Raw genomic sequence first — 17,894 nt, forward strand, 5'->3', positions numbered from 1 at the left:
GCCCTGCTTTGGCTGTGTGAGCAACAGGGAGCAGCAAAGGTGATGATGCCCTTACCTTGAGGATGGGAGCCATAAAGACAGACACACCAGTCAGAATGAAAACGATAATTCCAGTGACCCTCTGCTCCCTGAAACAAAACCACTGGGTCAGCAGAATGGCTTCAGCTTTCACCCTGGTTTCATTCCCTCTCAGAGCACCCAAACCAACACAAAGCTTGACAACTCCTTTTTGCAGCTACATTTGCAAGGTGGACAGGCAGTTACAAGCCAACAGCATCAGGCAGGTGTCTTCATCCTGACCAAGCCTCATCCACCTCTGTTTTTTTCAAACACCAGACCCCTTTTTGTATGCTGCCTTAGCTCCACTGTTTGTGGATCAACAGAGTGTTGCTACTGAGCCCTTGGAGTGTGTTTACATGTTAAACATTAGAACCTGTTAACTAGCAATTCCAATTCCTGGCACGGCCATATTTATAGCATGCAAATAGGTAATAAATCATTAGCTCTCCACTCTTAGATTGGTAGCAGATTTTGAGCCCTGGTCATTGAACTCCAGCAGTTGGATAAATGGTCCAGGCCTTCTTGGGGTCCTGAACATCCAAAAATGCTTTTGCCAGCAATATTTCAGAGTACTGGAAGTTAGGCTGTTACATTTCTATTTAGCCACTTACAAAGCGGTCTGATTTCCAGAAAGTCAAGAGCACTTCATAGCACTTAATTAGGGAGCCAAATACAGGAAAAATTTCTTAGGCTGAATAGACTGCTCTAGGCATGACAGGTTTACATTTTTTGCCATTATGTTTACTAACGAATGCCTGCCTAACTTCCATAGATAACAAAATATGCAGTAAATGTATCTCCTTTCTCAAACACTGGATCTGATCTGGCTGAGTAACCTTCCGAGGAGTTACTGTGCAGTGTCACATAGGAGCCAGAGCTTGGTCTGTGAAGCTTTAGGTATTCTGGAATGACTTCAACATGCGTGCTCAAAGTAGACCAAGAAATGGCCTAAGTTCCAGCATGAAGTTTCCTCCCTTTCCTTCCACATGTTTGCACCTCATATACAGGTACACAGTTTTGTTCCTGTTCCAGAAAGAGCTTTTGCAGAAGAGCTACATCACATAAACTTCTAACTGGATGTATCCTCTGTGGACAAAAAAAAAGAAAAGCTATAAGGAAGCCCAGCTGAGCTGAAGATTTACAGCAAATTCCCCACAACCTCTGCATATGTCCCGCTTGAAGCAAGACTGATACAGAGCATACTGATCTCTGCAAGCAAGAAAGGCAATTAAGGCCTTTCTGCTGGGACATACCTCACTCCCAAAAACTTGGGCTGCTCTCCAGGGGCTGAAGTTTCTGTCTCCATCTTCAAGCTGTCAATATGAGCAATGGAGATCACGGTAGCAGCAACGTACCAGGGCAGGCCCATAAAAGAGCATACGATCATCAGGATGGCCACCCAGAACAAATCCAGATGATACCCAGCACCTTTCTGTGAAAGGAAACAGAAAACTTTCAGCTTAATTATTCTAAACACCTATGGAAGGGCCAGGGCTCTGGCCTGGGGGCAAAAGTGCGCCAAACAAGCAGCTTTTCTTCCTACAGCATCTTCCAGCCAAGACAAACCGTCAGAAGAAACATCAGAGTAGGATACATTGCTCCTTAAACGATGAACCTCCTTTGTCACCTCATGTCTCTATACGCTTGGTTATGCACAGAGCTTTAAACATCCAAACTACCTTTTAAACCCAGCCCAAAGCCTAATTTTAGTTTTAAGCAGCTGTTGTAAAATACCTCCAAGTGTAATGACTGAACGAAGCCGATGTGAAAGCAATCTGACAGAAACTGAGCGCCTGCCTCAAGGGAACATTTGCCCTGTGCAGTCTGGGAGTGAGCCCTGAGCCCCCAAGTTCAGAACAGAAACCAACTGCAGGACCTCACAGGCAGGAGCTCACAACCAGCTTGAGCCCCCATCATCCTGCTTGGTGCTTGAGGCATTTTCCTCAACATCCAGCCCTGGGCTCTCTTGGGGAGAGCAACAAGAAGAGCTGAGGGGCTCATCCCCTCCTTCTTTACTCCTTTTCAAAGACCTCTGATCTTCTGTTCTTTAAATAATTTAATGAACTGACAGAGGAACTCCACTGGTCACAAATGCCAAGAGAAGTGAAGAAACAAAAGAGCCACCAAAGACAGGGATCTTGAGAAAAACACCAGACAAATCTCCAAGGTTTGCTATTTTAAAGACTAACCTTTTTAAAATCCTGCTTAATTTGATTTTACTGGAAAGAACAAATGATCTGGACCTTATTGGTGACCCCAGAGGGAAAGCAACCCAGCTTATCTTGAATAGTCCTCACTGTTTTCCTCACATGTGTGCTGCTTACCTTGGCTGGCCTGCAGCACTGAGACAGGCTCTCAGTGATACCCTGCCAATATTTAACAAGGCACTAGCAGAAAAAAAACACATCCACCCATTCTTCTTTTGGCACACTGGAGATTTTGTGTCCAGAAGTGTTTTATGGTACAGAGCAGCAGGATCAGACTCAGGAACCCCCAATGAAACACAACTATGTGTTTACAACCATAACAAAGGAAGCAGGAAGTAATTTTTTTTTTTAACTAAACAGTACTTTGCTGCAGTGTTTATACTTTGTTGCTAAAAAAAGTACCCCTTGTATTGCTAGCAACACCATGTTCAGTGCCTAGAAGCTGAGGAGATGAGAGGCTTCTTCTTCATGGATGAAGAACAGATAATCTTCCTGTGATCATGAAAATGCTATGTCTGCTTAGTGAGGTGCAGGAACCTAAAATGGAAACCCTGCCAATTATTAGCTTCCCCCTTGAAGAAGATGTGGGTGTAGTACTAACTATATCTGCCCTTTAAGACCAGCAGCCAGCCCTCATCACTGCCCACAACACACCTTTCCCATCCCCTGTTACTCCTTCCCCTCCAGGTCAGGCTCAGGGCTGTTTTAAATCACACATCAGTTGTCTAATGCCCACAGTGACCATATGAATCAAAACATTCTCCTCGTTTTCAAGCAAAACCTCCATTCACATTCCCAACAGCTCTCAGTATACCTAATGGAGCAGGTAGCTAAGTAATGACTCAGCATTACCCATGTTTTGAAGGAGTCTTTACTCTTACAGGTTAGACCACTTCAAACATGTCCAGTGAGCAGGAAGGCAGAGTTTTCTTTGACAGGAATTTAATATTTTTCAATAGAACTGATGGTGCAGGGAAAGGTAAAACCCTACAGGCATTAAAAAGTGCATAGCACTGGTCTGGAAAGTTTATTTTAAAAACATTACTACATCCTAGGCTGTTATATGTCAGCAGATATAAAGCTCTTCTTTAAATAACATCCAATTGTAGCTATGCCCTTGGTATGTCCCAGATCTCTTCAGCTTATTGCTACTATTGTACAGCACTGGACTGCCAACACAGCTGTCATACCTCTCTGGCCATACCTCCTCCCCAAGGTGGGGTCCTGCCACCCCAAAGCCTCCTTGGGAAGCAGGGATGGCCACCACACAAAAAAGCCCTTGTTCTGTTGGCTGGAAATGTCTGTCAGTGATCTTCTTACACCATAAACACAGCATGAGGGGCCTATCAGACCCACAGGAACTCTGCCTGTGTTGATAAGGTGAGAGAGATTTTGGGTTAGATGCAGTCACACAGTGCTGTGCAAATGAAAATATAGGTCCTGGCTCAGGTTAAAGTAGAGTTCCTGAGAGAGGAGGCCCTTCCAAGTTCACCGCCTCTCTCTCCACCACAAGCCTAAGATCCCAAAACCAGGCATTCTCTGAGGATACTTGCATGACCCACCCCCCACCCTCACTTTCCTTTTCATTAAGTAACCGCTTACAGCCTAAGAAAGAGTGCAGGAAAAAAACTAACCACAATCACAAAGCAGCTTTCCCTAAAATCATCAGCAGATGAATCACCCTCCATCTTTGAGGGAGGAAGGTGGGAGGAGGCAAATTAGATGCTAAGAATCAGTTGATGCTAGAGAGACTTGAGTTAGCTGGACTGGGGTTTGGGACTAGTTCCTCTAGAGAACTAGAGCCTGTGGAGTGAAGGTCCCTTTGGAAGCCCCAGCACTGCCACACCAGTGGTGAGGTGACAAGTGATCAGAGCCTTCTGCTGGCCCCAATCAACTTCCCAAAATAATACAAGATAAATACTGTTGTGGCTGAGGGGTACATCCAACACTGCCGTGGGCCCTCCTCCACCTCTGGCCCACAGAAAACACAGGGCAGCTCTCTGGTGCAGCCAGACACGTGCAGGACACTAAGCGCACCCACCTTGAGCTTGTGCTCCTTCCTGTTGACAATGACAGCTGTGATCTGCTGGTCCATGAAGATGAGGATGGTCACCAGCAGTGCAGGGATGGCTGCAGCCAGGTAGACCCACCATGGGTTCCCTCCAAAAGGTGGGATAAACCAACCCCTCTCAGGACTGGTTGGCTTTTAAGGGCAAGGAAAAGAAAGTTTGCATTAGAGTCACATATAGGAATGATGACATCCTAAATACACTTGTACTTCCAGCAGCAGGAGGACTACAGGGAGACACCTGAGGTTTTTTACAATTCTCCCCATTAAAAGGTTCAAAGTAGGACAACAGGAAATGGCCTCAAGTTGCCCCAGGGGAGGTTTAGATTGGACATGAGGAAAAATTTCTTGACTGAGTGGTCAAGCACTGGAACAGGCCACACAGGGAAGTGGTGGAGTAGCCATCCCTGGAGGTGTTAAAAAAACATGCAGACGTGGCACTCTGGGACATGGTTTAGTGGGCATGATGGTGTTGGTTTGATGGTTAGACTTGATGATCTTAGAGATCTTTTCCAATCTTTATGATTCCATGAATACATAACTCTCTGATTCTAAGCATGAAGGCAGGATTTAGGAGATAAATCAGCCAACCAAAGTGATGCTAATAGAAAGGGTCTCATCTGTGTAAAATGGTCCTTTCCAGACAGCTGACTACTCTCCTGTTCTGAAGGCAAGTCATTTTACAGGGCAGAAGGACAGAAAAGGGAAGCTCTTCAAAAGGCCACCAAACAAGCAATAACGACATACCTTGAATTCACTTGGCACAATTAGTTTTGGTGTGTCCACACCTACCAGGGCATCTATTCCACAGAAAATCAAAATGGACAAGATAATGGCAAAGTCACTGATGAGCTTCCGGGCCTGAAACAGAAGTTGACATCATGACTGTAGTTAGCACTATGAACTCTGTCACCCAGGCCGTAGTTTCTATGTGATATCCTTGCATTTGGTGGCAACACAAGCTCGTGGTTTCTCCTTTCATTGAAATAAAGGTGTGCATTGTCCTGCCTGGTGACGTTTGCCTACATGTGCCTTGGGACTTCGTGGCACTGTGCAAAAGCCACACAATGAAGCCTAAATGGAAGTATGAAAAGAAGCCCATGGGAAAAGAAAACTGCTTTTGTAAGAAACTCCCACAGGAATTTGTTAAGGCAGCCTCACTGATGTGACATCAGACAGCAGCCAACCACCACGGGTATGGAGACCTTGTTCCTCTGCAGCAGTGTCCAAAGAGACTTTTCAGGATCAACTTCCAATAATAATAATAGATGTTGAACATTTACAAATAAAGCAAAAAACATTATGACTTTTTTTGACATGTAAAATATTGTCACATTCTGATCTCCTATTCTTTAGGGTGCACATAGTCATGCTTTTCTCTGCTCTTTGAATGCTTTTTGACATGATTCAGCTTCTTGTTTTATCACAGGGTTCCTAAGGTATGTGGCTTTAACAAAAAGTACTATGTTTATCCCTAGATTCCATTCCTTTAATACGACTGATTGTGCAAAGCAGATTAAAAAAAAAATAAACAGGGGAGGGAAGAAATGGTATTTTAGACCTGACAATGGAACCAGTCACAAACTTTCCTTTAGAAGATGGGAAGACCCAAACATCCACAGGAGATGAGATGTTCTTCAGGACTGGCAGAGATAGTATTTTCTGTTCAAGGACTAAATCAACCTAAAGAGACAGACAAACAAACAAGGCTTCTCCACTAAATCCTCAACATGCCCTAAGAGTGCAACTCTCCTTAAGTCACTGAAATAAGACAACTTAAAGCTGCCACTGGTCAGACCCTGAAATGTAATAATTTACTAGGCAGGACCCACTGTGCTTGTCTGCAACTCTGTGATCTTTCCCGAGCTGTTGTTCCCTCCAGGTTTCTTGGGTTCACATGGTTACAGATAAATTGAGCTGCATTCCAGCCCAGATGGAATTTGTTTCCTTTTTATTAAAAACAACAGAACTTAAATTGTAACACAGCAGAACAGTAAACAACCATGCAGGATAAATCCCTCTGTGTCAGATTGCCAAAAATGAGGGGTTTAGGTCTCAGAGAGAAATCTGGCTTTGGTGCACAGGGAAAGCAGCAGCTCTCATATCTGTTATGGTTAAGTTTAACTGGAGAGACCACACAAACAGATGCACCTGAGAGGTGCAGAGAAGCTGGCTGTAAGTCTGAGAAAATTCTTGTTTAAATCAAGGCAGAGATTTTCCAGGTCATCCTTATTTTTGCATCTAATCCTCATAGTAGAGAGGGAATTTCTGCTGTAGGTCCCTACCCTAACAGGTGGAGTGGACAAGGACTGTAGTGGAGTTCAACATTTTTACATTAATTTCTGAGTATTTCCTATGCTACATGGTCACATCAAAGATGGGTCTCTGATCTCCTGTTCTGTTTGGACAGGTCGTTTACCCAGTTCTACCTGGTGAGAGAGCCCAGGGCTCCTTTTGTTCTCCCCAAATACTCCCTTTGGCTAGAAGCAGGGAAGACCTCCTGACCTGATGAACAGCTCCTTTGGGTTGTCTGAGCTCTGTAGAATACCATGTGTCCTGTCCCAGAGGCAGTAGAGCACATGAAGCTCTGTATCTGAGCCTGGAAATGGCAGCTGAAACTACACATGCCTGAAGGACTCTTCTGATTTCTTAAGGCCAAGAAACTCCATCATTCTGTATCTCAGCTTGGAAGTGTCAGCATCGGTACCTTTAAAGTCACTGCCACATCCCCGTGGCAGATTATGCCGCATTTTAGCTCTTCTGCTGCCTTACCTGTGCTCTCCAAAAACACTAAGGGTGACAGGTAAACAATCCCCGACATACCTTGGATAACTACTACCACTTTTCTCAACCAACACAACCTGTCCTCCCTGCAAAGCATGCATGACAGCTGTACCAAAAGCAAGGCTGATCTTTGCACTCTGAAAGAATAAAAGAACATACTGCGAGGGTAAAAGGAGACACTTACAGTGGTTGGAAAATAGCGACTAGTCTTGAATTTCTTCAGGGCCATGGAACAGGTGTAAGTGCCAAAAAAGAGGATGAAAGACATGAGGGTGATGTCAGGGACAAATCCACAGTTGTTGCCCACAAGTCGTCCTCCGTATTTCAAGCACTCCTTCATTGTCAGAGACGACCAATCAATGGTGGAGTTGTACTGCAGACAAAAAGAACATTTGCTTGTGCAAATGCTGCTCAACTCTAACTCTCTGAAACTCTAAGGCTTCCAAAAAGGGGTCTGGAAACAGAGCTAAGCTCAGGGACTGCAGGCAGCTGGCAGAGATGGGGCAGTGAAGAAGGCAGATGGGTGGGGTCTGTATTCTTCAGCAGAAAACTCCTCTGCTGGGTTCCACCTCACTTCCTCACATCAAACACAGATGTACCTGATACCAGCAAGCTCAGTTTCTTTCTCCTCATCACCCAGAGCTCACCACTGGAGTATAACGTGCAAAAGCCAGGAGAAAAAAATCAAAGGAGAGAATGGAAACAGGACCTTCCAAAGGAAGGGCTGGCCATAACACTCCATCCACTACAGCCCCAGATACCAGGATCTGACTAATCCCTTTCAAGAATCAATTCCATCCTGCCAACACACAGACAGAAGGCTGCAAGAAAGTGGCCCCCATTAGCAAGTAATGACTATTACCAAACTATGCACACAGTATTCCACATCCAGAACCACAAGGAACCCTCGGAGGGTCATTTGAGTGTGCCCAAAGGAGCAGCATCACATTTTCACTGTGTCATGGGCAACAGGGCAGTGTCAGCCTGAGAGCTTTCTTCAGGCCACCAGTTCCTGGTCTCTGGGCACAGCCCAGCCAAAACACATGGTGCTGACAGACTTCCAGGATGCTAAAATCCCCACTTTCCAAGGGCACTCACCATCCCAGCAGAGGAAGAGAACAGCTCACCAGCTGACGGCACCGTAGTCCCATTAAATAATGAGCTATTAACTGCAAGAGAGGACAGCAGAAGGAACACTGTGAGCGTGGTGCTGAAACAGCTAGGAAGAAAAGCCATTTTCAACTACTAAATTACCTGGTAACTCCATCAAACTATCTGCAATCTCTTTGCTCAAGGAAAGTGAACCAAATGTATTGTTTCTGAGCAACTTAAAAGCAGCCAACACTTAAAAAAAGGGAAGAAAAGGCTGGGGGAAACATAATTCAAACCTAACTGGGTCTTTTTGGAGTTGACACTTAAAAAATACCAGAAAGACAGACAACAGAATATTTAGTGGTTTTGCATTTTTTTCCCAATGATTCCTGGATTACAACAAATATCCACAGAACTAATTATTAATTGAAAATGAATGCACAACCTGAAAAATATCCAGAAAAGCAAAAGGCATTTCAGAAACCAGCACAGACATGTATTTTGAGCTAAAAAAACAGAAGGTGAAGAGCAGTTGAAATCAACAGGATGGAGATAATTTCTCTGCAAAAAGGGTCACAGTGCAAGCTGCCAATGACACAGGTTTTCCTTTTGCTTTCATGGGAGAAGAAATCACGTCTTTGAAATTTCACTTAGAAATGCAATCCTTCCTGAAGTTAGGCTCATCAAGCAATGTCCTCATGTTTTATTTAGGTTTTGCATGTGCTTTTATGCCTGATAATAATAGGCAAGTTGTTTTAAAACATTGCACAGCTCACATTTGTTTCTCTGGAGAAAGTGCATTTGCCTTTTCTACTACTGAAGTCATACTAGGGTTTAAATAAGTAGTAGGATATCTTTATACAGAGGTAATCTTGCCCGGGCTCTTGACAAGTAGGATCTCATGACTCTTGCCAAGCCATGGATTTGCTGTGCCTCAAGGCATCATTGCAGGTTTTGCCTCTGGCAGCTTCCTTGCATGGTCAGTCAGGACCCATGGGCTGCAGGGAGCAGCTGCAAGCTTCTGGACCTCTGGTCTTCTCACTGTGGCCACCAAGCCCCTTCGGCACATGCTGCCTGGTGCTCAGCTTTGGGCTCAGCAGTTGCTAGGTGGATGTGATAGCTGCTCAAAGGGGGTGGAGCAGGGGTCTGGCTGCTGGTTTTGCCTTTGAACTTCTTGACCCACATTATAAAGCACTGTGTGTTAGCTCAGAGACACCAACTGGAGGTGCAAGAAAGTCCATGTGACACAGAAGCCTCAAATTGTTTTTTTGAGCTTGTCCTGGACTGAATTTAAATATGGGGTCACTGTTAGCTGCTTCATTCCTAGCCAGTTTGCTGTTTCCCATCTTCTCCCTCAACTTTGGCAGCTCCTGAAGCTGTGGTGTATCCAAAGTGCCACCAAGGGATGCAGATGTGTGTAGGAGAGCTTGAGGTGGCTGGAGCCAAGTTCCAGAGGATTAGCTGGACAGACTGCTGTCAGCAACTCCGGCCTTTCAATTCAGCATGTACCATAACAAGAAAGACAAGACCCTGCTGCTCAAATGGAAGCAGAATTAGACCAACACCCATGTGCTTGCAGAGATCCTACATATAGTAACTAAGGTAAGCACAGAACTCCTGGGAATGCAACTTTGCAATCCAAATCCCAACACCTTCTGCACAGAGGTGGCAGCCAGAAGGTCTTCCTGTTTGACAGGTATGTCGAGATAACTTTAAGTTTACTTGAGCCCAAACCAAGTTTCTTATTCACTCCTCATTGTTTGAAGGAGCCTGAGGAGTGGTCACAGCTTCCCTAATGGGACTCCTGTTTGTATTTGGGTTTTGTGACCTCTTGTTCCCAGTTGTGTTGCCAGATCTATGCATATGCTGGCTCCACCTGCCTTGCAGCCCACACTCTAGTGATAGGCTGAACTGTTGGATAAACGTCCCTTCTGCTCTAGCAAGGAACTGTTCGTGTTTTTCCACTTGTACACACAGCCAGGAGGTGGGAAACCACCCATGTTTGGGCAGCGCTCTGAATACATCCAGCTCCTGCACCTGGCTGAATAGGACAGCAGATACCAGGAGTGACCTGGCCACCACTTCTGCCCCTTCACCCACTTCCCAAAGGAATGCCCTTCAGAATTAACAGCCACGGGGATGCAAGAAGACAGAGACAGCTTCTCCCTTGGTAATGATGCTCACAGGAGGAGCCCTGGGATGGTTGGCTATGAAGACAGTTGGCATGTTGGGTGAAATTCAGCTTCAAAATACAGCTAAGATAGGATATCGGAAGACAACTGATCAAGAAGGATCTACCTGTTTACTGTCTGGACTGCAGCACAACAGAAAAAGAAAGCAAATGCAATTTCCTATCTGCAAACTGGTGAGCTAATTAAACATTCTCTTACCTGGATCTAATGATTCACAGGCACAAGAGTAATGCGTGATATAATCCACCTTGAACTCAGAGTTGATGGGGTAATGATCTGCCAGCTTGATCATTTTCTTGAAAGCATCATAAATGAAGATGAAGCTAATAAGGGAGGAAAAGCCTTCTTCGGTGAAGCGAGTGAAGTACTTGACCAGGAAGCTGGCGTCGGTAGCGACAAGGACGAGACACTGGAAGGCTGACCACAGGCCAATCCAGAGACGAAACTCCAGGTAGTCAAAATCATTGTCTCTGCAACAAGACAGGTGTGGCAGGAAGGGAAAATATCAGAGTTAAGATAAATCCAGGCAGGATTGGGACTTCCCAGAGAGTGGTGGTGAAGGCACAGCCTCTCCTCAAGGAGAGCATTCCCAAGGGCTAACTTCCTCCTTTTCCTCAAGGGGTCTTACAAGAAAGCCACAGAGGAACTTTTTACAAGAGCTTGTAGTGAGAGGACAAGGGGTAATGGATTTAAACTGGAAGAGGGAAGATTTAGGTGAGACATCAGGAGGAAATTCCTTAGTGTGAGGGTGATGAGACACTGGCACAGGTTGCCCAGGTAAGTTGTGGATGCCTCATCCCTCAAAGTCTTCCAAGGGCAGGTTGGATGGGTCTCTGAACAATCTGGTCTAGTGGGAGGTGTCCCTACCTATGCAGGAGGGTTGGAACTAGATGGTCTTGGAGGTCCATTTCAACCCAAACCATTCTGTGACTCTGTGATTTTCAGCCAGTCCACTCAGTAAATGTGTGTGGTGCAGTTTAACAGCTGAGGTGGCAGAAAAGCATGAAGAAGGTATCAGTCTTGCTTAGGCCTAATAAACTTTTCCAGTAAATTGAAGCTCTTCCTGGGCTTCCAGTAAAAATCCTCCCTTGGCAAACGTTCCCAGAGCTGTAAAGACCCAAACATTCAGCTGTCCCCACCAAGAGCAGCTCAACACTGACAGCTTTCCACCAACTGAAGACATGACTGCAGTTTACAAACCTCCTTCACAAAAGCAATCTCCTGGCAAGCCTTGCACTCAGGAGCCTGCACCTCCACCTCTATGGCCTTTGCACTATCTGCAGAAATCAAAAGTGTTGGCTGGAGAAGGTCAAGAAGTACAAAGCAGAAGACAACAAACCCTGGTGCCAGGATGTGGCAGTCTGTGGAGAATGATGGAATCAACTCCACTGTCCCTTCCTGGGAAGTTGGCCCCTTGTCTGCTGCTGGAGGCTGCGGTGCCCTGACGGCTCAGAGCCCCAAGGTAGGATCTGGGGGCTAAACAAACATGAAAAGTGAACCAGAGCAGGTGAGGCCCTGCCATGAGGTAACAGCCTTGGGAAGCTGGGAGGAGGGGATGGGGCTCAGGAGTGAATCCAGCTACACCAAGTGCTATAAGAAAAACTGACTGTGAGCCTGCCTTTAAATATAAAGCATGAGTGTAGCCTGGTTGCCTTCAGAGCTGGCTACAGGCTGGTCTCACCATTCACTCCAGTCTCCACTGCCCATGGACTCCCTCAAACCTGTGCAGAGTTAAAAAAAAAACAAGTGTAAAAAATGTCCTTGCATCTCCCGTGTACCTGTTTTTATTTCCAGGTAGACACAGTGTGCTGTTACACACCTCTGCCCTTTGTCAGCATTCCCCCATGGGGGCAAACTTCAGGCAGTTTTGCACAGTACACCCAAGAACCTGTCCCCCCCCTCCAGCAGAAATCCTGGCCAATGGAGGGGTGTGAGGGGGATTTTCTAGTGTGTGGTAGGAAATAAAAGGGTAGTAGAGGATAAAGGAGCAGCTCAACTGGGGAACTGCAGCCTGTGAGTGTGAAATGGGAGAAAAGGCTGCAGACCAGGCAGGGTGCCAGGTAAAGCCTTCCGTAAGGATCCTGGGTTGCATGTCAGGTTGCCTCAGGTAAGGTTGGGAATCTGCACTCAAACTAAGCTCCTCAAGTGAAGCTTTCTCCTTACTGTAGACCCACATCTCAGGGAAGGCTGCAGCCTTCTCCCACTGACAGTCTGACCTGGATGAGGAGCAAGGAAGAAACAAAGTGACAATTCAGAAAAGAGAAGAGGAGAGGGAAATAATAAGAGACCCCAGTGACAGCTCTCTGAAATACCTGGAGTCAAGGCCTCAGTTTGGATAGGACAGCTGGCAGAGACCCACCATGACTACACACCACTGAATAATTTCGAAAGGTTTTCAACTGCTTCTTGGGTTTTTTTACCCCTCAAAGCCCTGCAGCACTTGTGAAGCTCACAGTGCAAATGGAAAAGCACAGGACGCTTCACACACACAACACACCAGCTTAAGTACTTTTGCTGTGATTAATCTTATTTTCTAGGAGAGGAACCTCTCCCAGGAGCCCACTTTTGCAGTTGGAAGGCAGGAGGGCTGAGGTCCTGCTTTGCCAAGGAGCCCAGCACCGCGCTGCCCACTGCTGCCAGCTTGCAGACCCAGACTCATGTCACATTGGGCACAGAAGAGAAGGATGGGGGCAGAGCTCACCAGCCAGGCTGTGAGCTGAGCTGGGTGTCCTGCTGCATCACCCCCCTCTGCCACTAACACAACCAATGTGCTCCTGCAGGCGCCTGACGCTTTTTGAGGTATCTCTCCATACACACACACAAACACAGACTCAAACTTCAAATGAATCAGTACATGGGAAGTCTTTCTAATTTTGCTCCCAGCAGGGGAACAAACTTGTTGTGAATATGAACAACCGCAAATGCATTATTGAAAAATCACAGTAGTTGATTCCAATTTCCTTGTGAGAAAGACTCCCTCAGAATATCTTGCCATTCTGCTCCAGCTGGGTGGCAGGATAATAGCTTTTATAACCACCTTGGGTTAAAAATAACCACCTTCTCCCTCCCAAAACCAGACAAGGTGTTTTTCCATCTTCGTTTTTTCCTTCTGCGTCCTGCACCTGGGCTTTGACCTGCCAGCCAGATGCAAACAGTTACAGCCTGTCTACTCCTGATTTTATTCACTTATTCCAGTCCAAGAAAGGAATGAAAGGGGCCTGCCTTCTTGCTCTGCTGCAGATCTCTCACCAGGCAGCAGCTTCCAGACTCCCATCCTGGACTGGTCTGATTTTCTGTCCAATTTTTTGGAGCCTCTGCCTATGCAGACATGGCTCACACTGCCACAAGTATTCTTGAGTAAGTTAAGTAACCAAATGAAATCATCTCACTCCAAATGAGTCCTGTGTAGCCGTGCTATATGGGATCACATGGAAGGATACTGTCTGCCTTAGCAGAAGCCCTGGACCTCAAAAGACCTCTCCAACATGGAGGGTGTTCACAGGAAAGACACGACGACATGCTCCCAATTATGTCTGAGTAACAACCCACAGAGATTAAATATAATGAGGAAGGAGATACAATTAAACAGTCACACATACGCCATGTCTCCTGCCTTACTGCAACCTGCAGCCAAGCTCAGCTTAATAATTCAATAGGCCTTTTCTAAAAATAACTCCCAAAGGCTGCTCCCCATTACAGGCAACTGCTATTGAAAGAAAGCCTAGTGACAGCTTAACTCCAAAAGCTCCTTATTTGTGTCCTGGAACAGAAGTCTCTCACAACTGGCAATGATGGGAATGCTCCCTGATGGGGGAAGGGAGGGCTGGAAGTGATTTGGGGCATTCTGTGTATAACCTAAAGTGATCTCCTTACAAAACACTGTCCGAAGTATCAACAGTCATACATGGCAAATTGCTAGCGAATATGCTGATTCCTTTAGGGATTCTTATTGTATTTTGCCAGCACTGTAGATGTAGGAATAGGAAAATAGAACCCCTAACAAAATGAGCTTGCTATAGCTCTGGGTGTCACCTCTCATTCTTGCATCAATCTTAACATGGTGTGGAGGGAGCAGAACCTCTTGATACCAGTTTAAAAAGAACCCAAGATCATTTAGTGCTGCACAGTTCCACTGAGGAATTCCGGGAACAAACACGGATGGATTGCTGTTGCTATCAGAGGAACTTTTGCTTCTATAAGCAACAGCCATTATTTCCAGTGAGCAATGCTTTGAGGACTCATTTTTTGGTAACTGTGAGACCTGCAGGGTTTTGTTGGTGAAATCACAGAGAGTTGGATCCCTTTCTTTGCTCCTATGGGAAACACACAGGGAAATGCCATGCAGCAGCAGGGGAGGAAGAGCACACTGGCTGTAACTTCTGCAGACTCCTCATCCAGAACACACTTGGCCAAGAACTTCCAAGGGGCCCCAAGGAGAGATGCCCCCACACAGCGGACAGTGCTCTGGGCCACGCGTGCCTGTGAAAATCCCTGGTATGATTGCACTGCAACCACCACAAGGACAAAGAGACATTTCATTTCGGACACTAAATCCTCTCCTTCCCCACCGCCAGCCATCTCATTCCCTAGCTAGTATTTCATTAGTGTGAAACATTCCTCCCCTCCTCCCTCCTTTCCCCCCTTCCTCCCTGGGTACTTACTTGCTGAAATTAAAGAGGAGCCGTTCAAAGACGAGCACAGGTCCCGTGCTGCTCAGGATTGTGAGAGGTTGACCAGCAAAAAGGCAAAATATGGCACCGGTGACAGCTGTGCCCAGAAAGCTTTCCAAGACACCCTAGGATAGGCATAGGAGAGAAGTGAGTTGGGCTGAATAACCCTTTCTGTCAGCCCTCTGGCAAGATAATGAGTGGTTACAGCAGTGCTGTAAGTAGTAAGAAGTCACATGCTGCTTTCTTGGTATGTTCAAGACGAAGACCATCTTCTGGCCTCTCCTGCCACTGCAAACAAAGATGTCCTCATGTTTGTTATTTCTGAGGCCCAGTGCTTAGTAACACTATTAAGTATTTTATCCTTGGGGGGGGGGAGGGGGAAGGTGTTTTCAAAGAGCACTTGAAGGATCTGAGAACTCCCTGAGTATCTCCCACATCTTGGACAGCACTTACAGGAATTTGCAGGGCTCTTCAAACAGACTTGGCAGAGCTTGGCCAGGGGATAGTGCTGACACCCTCCAGGACAATGCAGGGTGGGGCTTTATCTTTCACAAATCTTTCTAGATAAACAAGCCACCTCTCAAGTAACTGTTTTAGTGAGACACAAACCAAACAAGGCTACTTCATCCAGCAGTCATGTGTTGAGACCCAAGTTGATCAGATGTCACCAGCAAGCAATAAATTCCATATTTAACAGGATCTAAATTACCTCTGGCACATGGGGCAAAACAGTTTTGCTGGAGAAGGACAGAAGAGCACACTTGGTGCATTCTTGGGTTTTCATGTCCATCTATAGCTAGACAACATCTACTTTTAAAATGCAAAATATGGATGAAATGTAAATGGACATAAAAAGTGATTAGTGACTGGGTGTGCAGCCTTCTACAAAAAAATCAGAATTGGCTGGACCTTGCCTCCTTGCTCTAATGGAAATGAATCTGCTTACACTTGTATAAGTCACTTTTGTGGCTTATCAGTGGTAACATGAAGAATTTAAATTATGTTTTGTGGCTGTCTTTCTTGGAAAGATCCAAGTTTCTGTTTACACTGAGGGAAGTATATTCATGCTGTCATATGTCAAACGAGTACGTTACTATGGAGAGCAGAAGGTTTTGTAAAAAATTCTACTAACTTACTAGCAGAATTTTCTCTAAAGGAATCATAAACTATTTTTCTGGCCAGAAACACGATCTCCAAATCCCAATGGTCAAGCAGTGCTATTGCTGGGTCACAAAAGCAGCAGCATGATAGCTGTGCAGAGAAGAAAAAGGGAAGGAAGGTTGAGAAGCCACCCATTCCTGACACACATTCTCTCACTCATCCACCTAGCCAGGCTGCTGCAGCATGGACAGAAACAACCTTGCCTTTTCAGGTAACATCCTTGGTGCTTCCATTTCTAAGTGCTGTTGGTGATGCTCATCACTACCAGCCCTTGCAGGACTCAGTGCAAGGAAGCTGGGCTGGCTGGAAGGCCCTTCACACCAGGAGTGTGGAGGTTGTTAGAGGTGATATGGCCAGGAGCCCATGAGCCTTCTCTTGCTGCATTTGGGGGATCTGTGGAGATGAGAGGGATGCCCTGGGGGCAAGGAACAGCATCCGCATGGCTCATCCCCTCCCCTCCTCCTGCATTACTCATGGAGAAGGTCCTCACATCTGGAATCTCTTTTCCCTGGAGCTAAGAATAGTGTCTTTTCTCAGAAACATAAAACTCTGAAGTAAGCTTTTAAAGAAATGTTTGCCATATCAGACTCTCTGGGGAAGGCAACACAGGATGGGTGACTTTTAGTGCCTGACCCAGTGGCAGTCATATAATTGTTTACAAGAAACTAGAAGCATGCATTGTGATGTGGTAGACGCCAAAATACTGTTTTCTATAAGGACAAAATGTCTGAAGGCAAAACTTCAAGGTGCTGTAGAAGCTGGTGTAACCATTTCTGAGTATAAAGGTTTGGTGCTGCTCATGCTCTGAGGTGTCTTACAGAAAATCATGCTTCCCAACTCCTTCCCACTGCGGGAATGTACAACAGTTGACACACATGTGGGCTCTGATCCCACTGGCAGCTCCCTGCAGGAACAACTTGAACAAGGCTCCTTGGGACACTTCACTCTGGCTCTCATGATACAGTGGCATGAGAGCACAAAGCACAGAAAGTTCTGCTCTTCTGTTGAAAACCTGCAGTCAAAACCTTTCCAGGCACCCACAGCAGCCAAGAGACCTGATGTCTTCTCAAACAAGGATGGTGAATAAAGGTTTGTTGAAGGGAGATGGAAAAAAAGACAAGCCAGTTGTACCCAAACTCTAAACCTCTGATCCACCAGTGAACTGTTCAGCTGGCACCTCAATTTTAAGTCAGCGCAGAGATAAAAACCAGCAAATTCAACTGATTGCTGCACATGAGAAGCAAGTAAATATTGAAGTGTACAAATCAGAAAATAATATATAATATTTACCTGCATTGAGCCTTGGCCATGTTAGAAACTGACTGGAGGGACTCAGTTCTTCTAGTAACTCAGTGGTGATTTTCCAGCACTTTGCTCAACTTCTGCACATTGACATTTCATGGCCAAAAAAGCAATGAGGGGCACATCCACAGACCTCTTGGTGTCAGTACTACACCCCCTGCTCCCCCCTGACCAAGCACAAACCCCCGAGGAGCATGGGACAAAGCACTTGGCAGGGCTTGTTGTGTTGGTTCTTGCTGCTGCTCCTGGAGTTTCTGTTGTTAGCGGCTACGCTGTTTTTGTATTTGCTGCCGAGCTGCCCCATTACCCAAGCAGTAATCTGAACTGCAGAGCATCAGTGCCTTCCCTTTTCAGCAGG

The 17,894-nt window shown here is 45.9% G+C and overlaps 1 protein-coding gene across 2 annotated transcripts in view; it reads right to left on the reverse strand.

Moving 5' to 3' along the window:
* Nucleotides 1-17,894, reverse strand: part of SLC4A4 (solute carrier family 4 (sodium bicarbonate cotransporter), member 4) — a 140,532-nt gene that overhangs the window by 15,457 nt on the left and 107,181 nt on the right. The window contains exons 13-20 of one of the 2 annotated variants that reach the window (XM_010008515.1): nt 15,065-15,198; nt 10,602-10,873; nt 8,218-8,288; nt 7,304-7,492; nt 5,083-5,196; nt 4,309-4,470; nt 1,314-1,492; nt 56-128 (exon numbers count right to left, since the gene is read on the reverse strand). In XM_010008515.1, the coding sequence (XP_010006817.1) occupies nt 56-128; nt 1,314-1,492; nt 4,309-4,470; nt 5,083-5,196; nt 7,304-7,492; nt 8,218-8,288; nt 10,602-10,873; nt 15,065-15,198 (1,194 nt within the window). Of the gene's footprint in view, nt 1-55; nt 129-1,313; nt 1,493-4,308; nt 4,471-5,082; nt 5,197-7,303; nt 7,537-8,217; nt 8,289-10,601; nt 10,874-15,064; nt 15,199-17,894 lie in introns of both variants that reach the window. The other variant, XM_010008514.1, reaches the window with a different exon arrangement.

This window comes from Chaetura pelagica, unplaced genomic scaffold (genome assembly GCF_000747805.2).
Source record: "Chaetura pelagica isolate M959 unplaced genomic scaffold, ChaPel_1.0 scaffold272, whole genome shotgun sequence".
NCBI lineage: Eukaryota > Metazoa > Chordata > Aves > Apodiformes > Apodidae > Chaetura > Chaetura pelagica.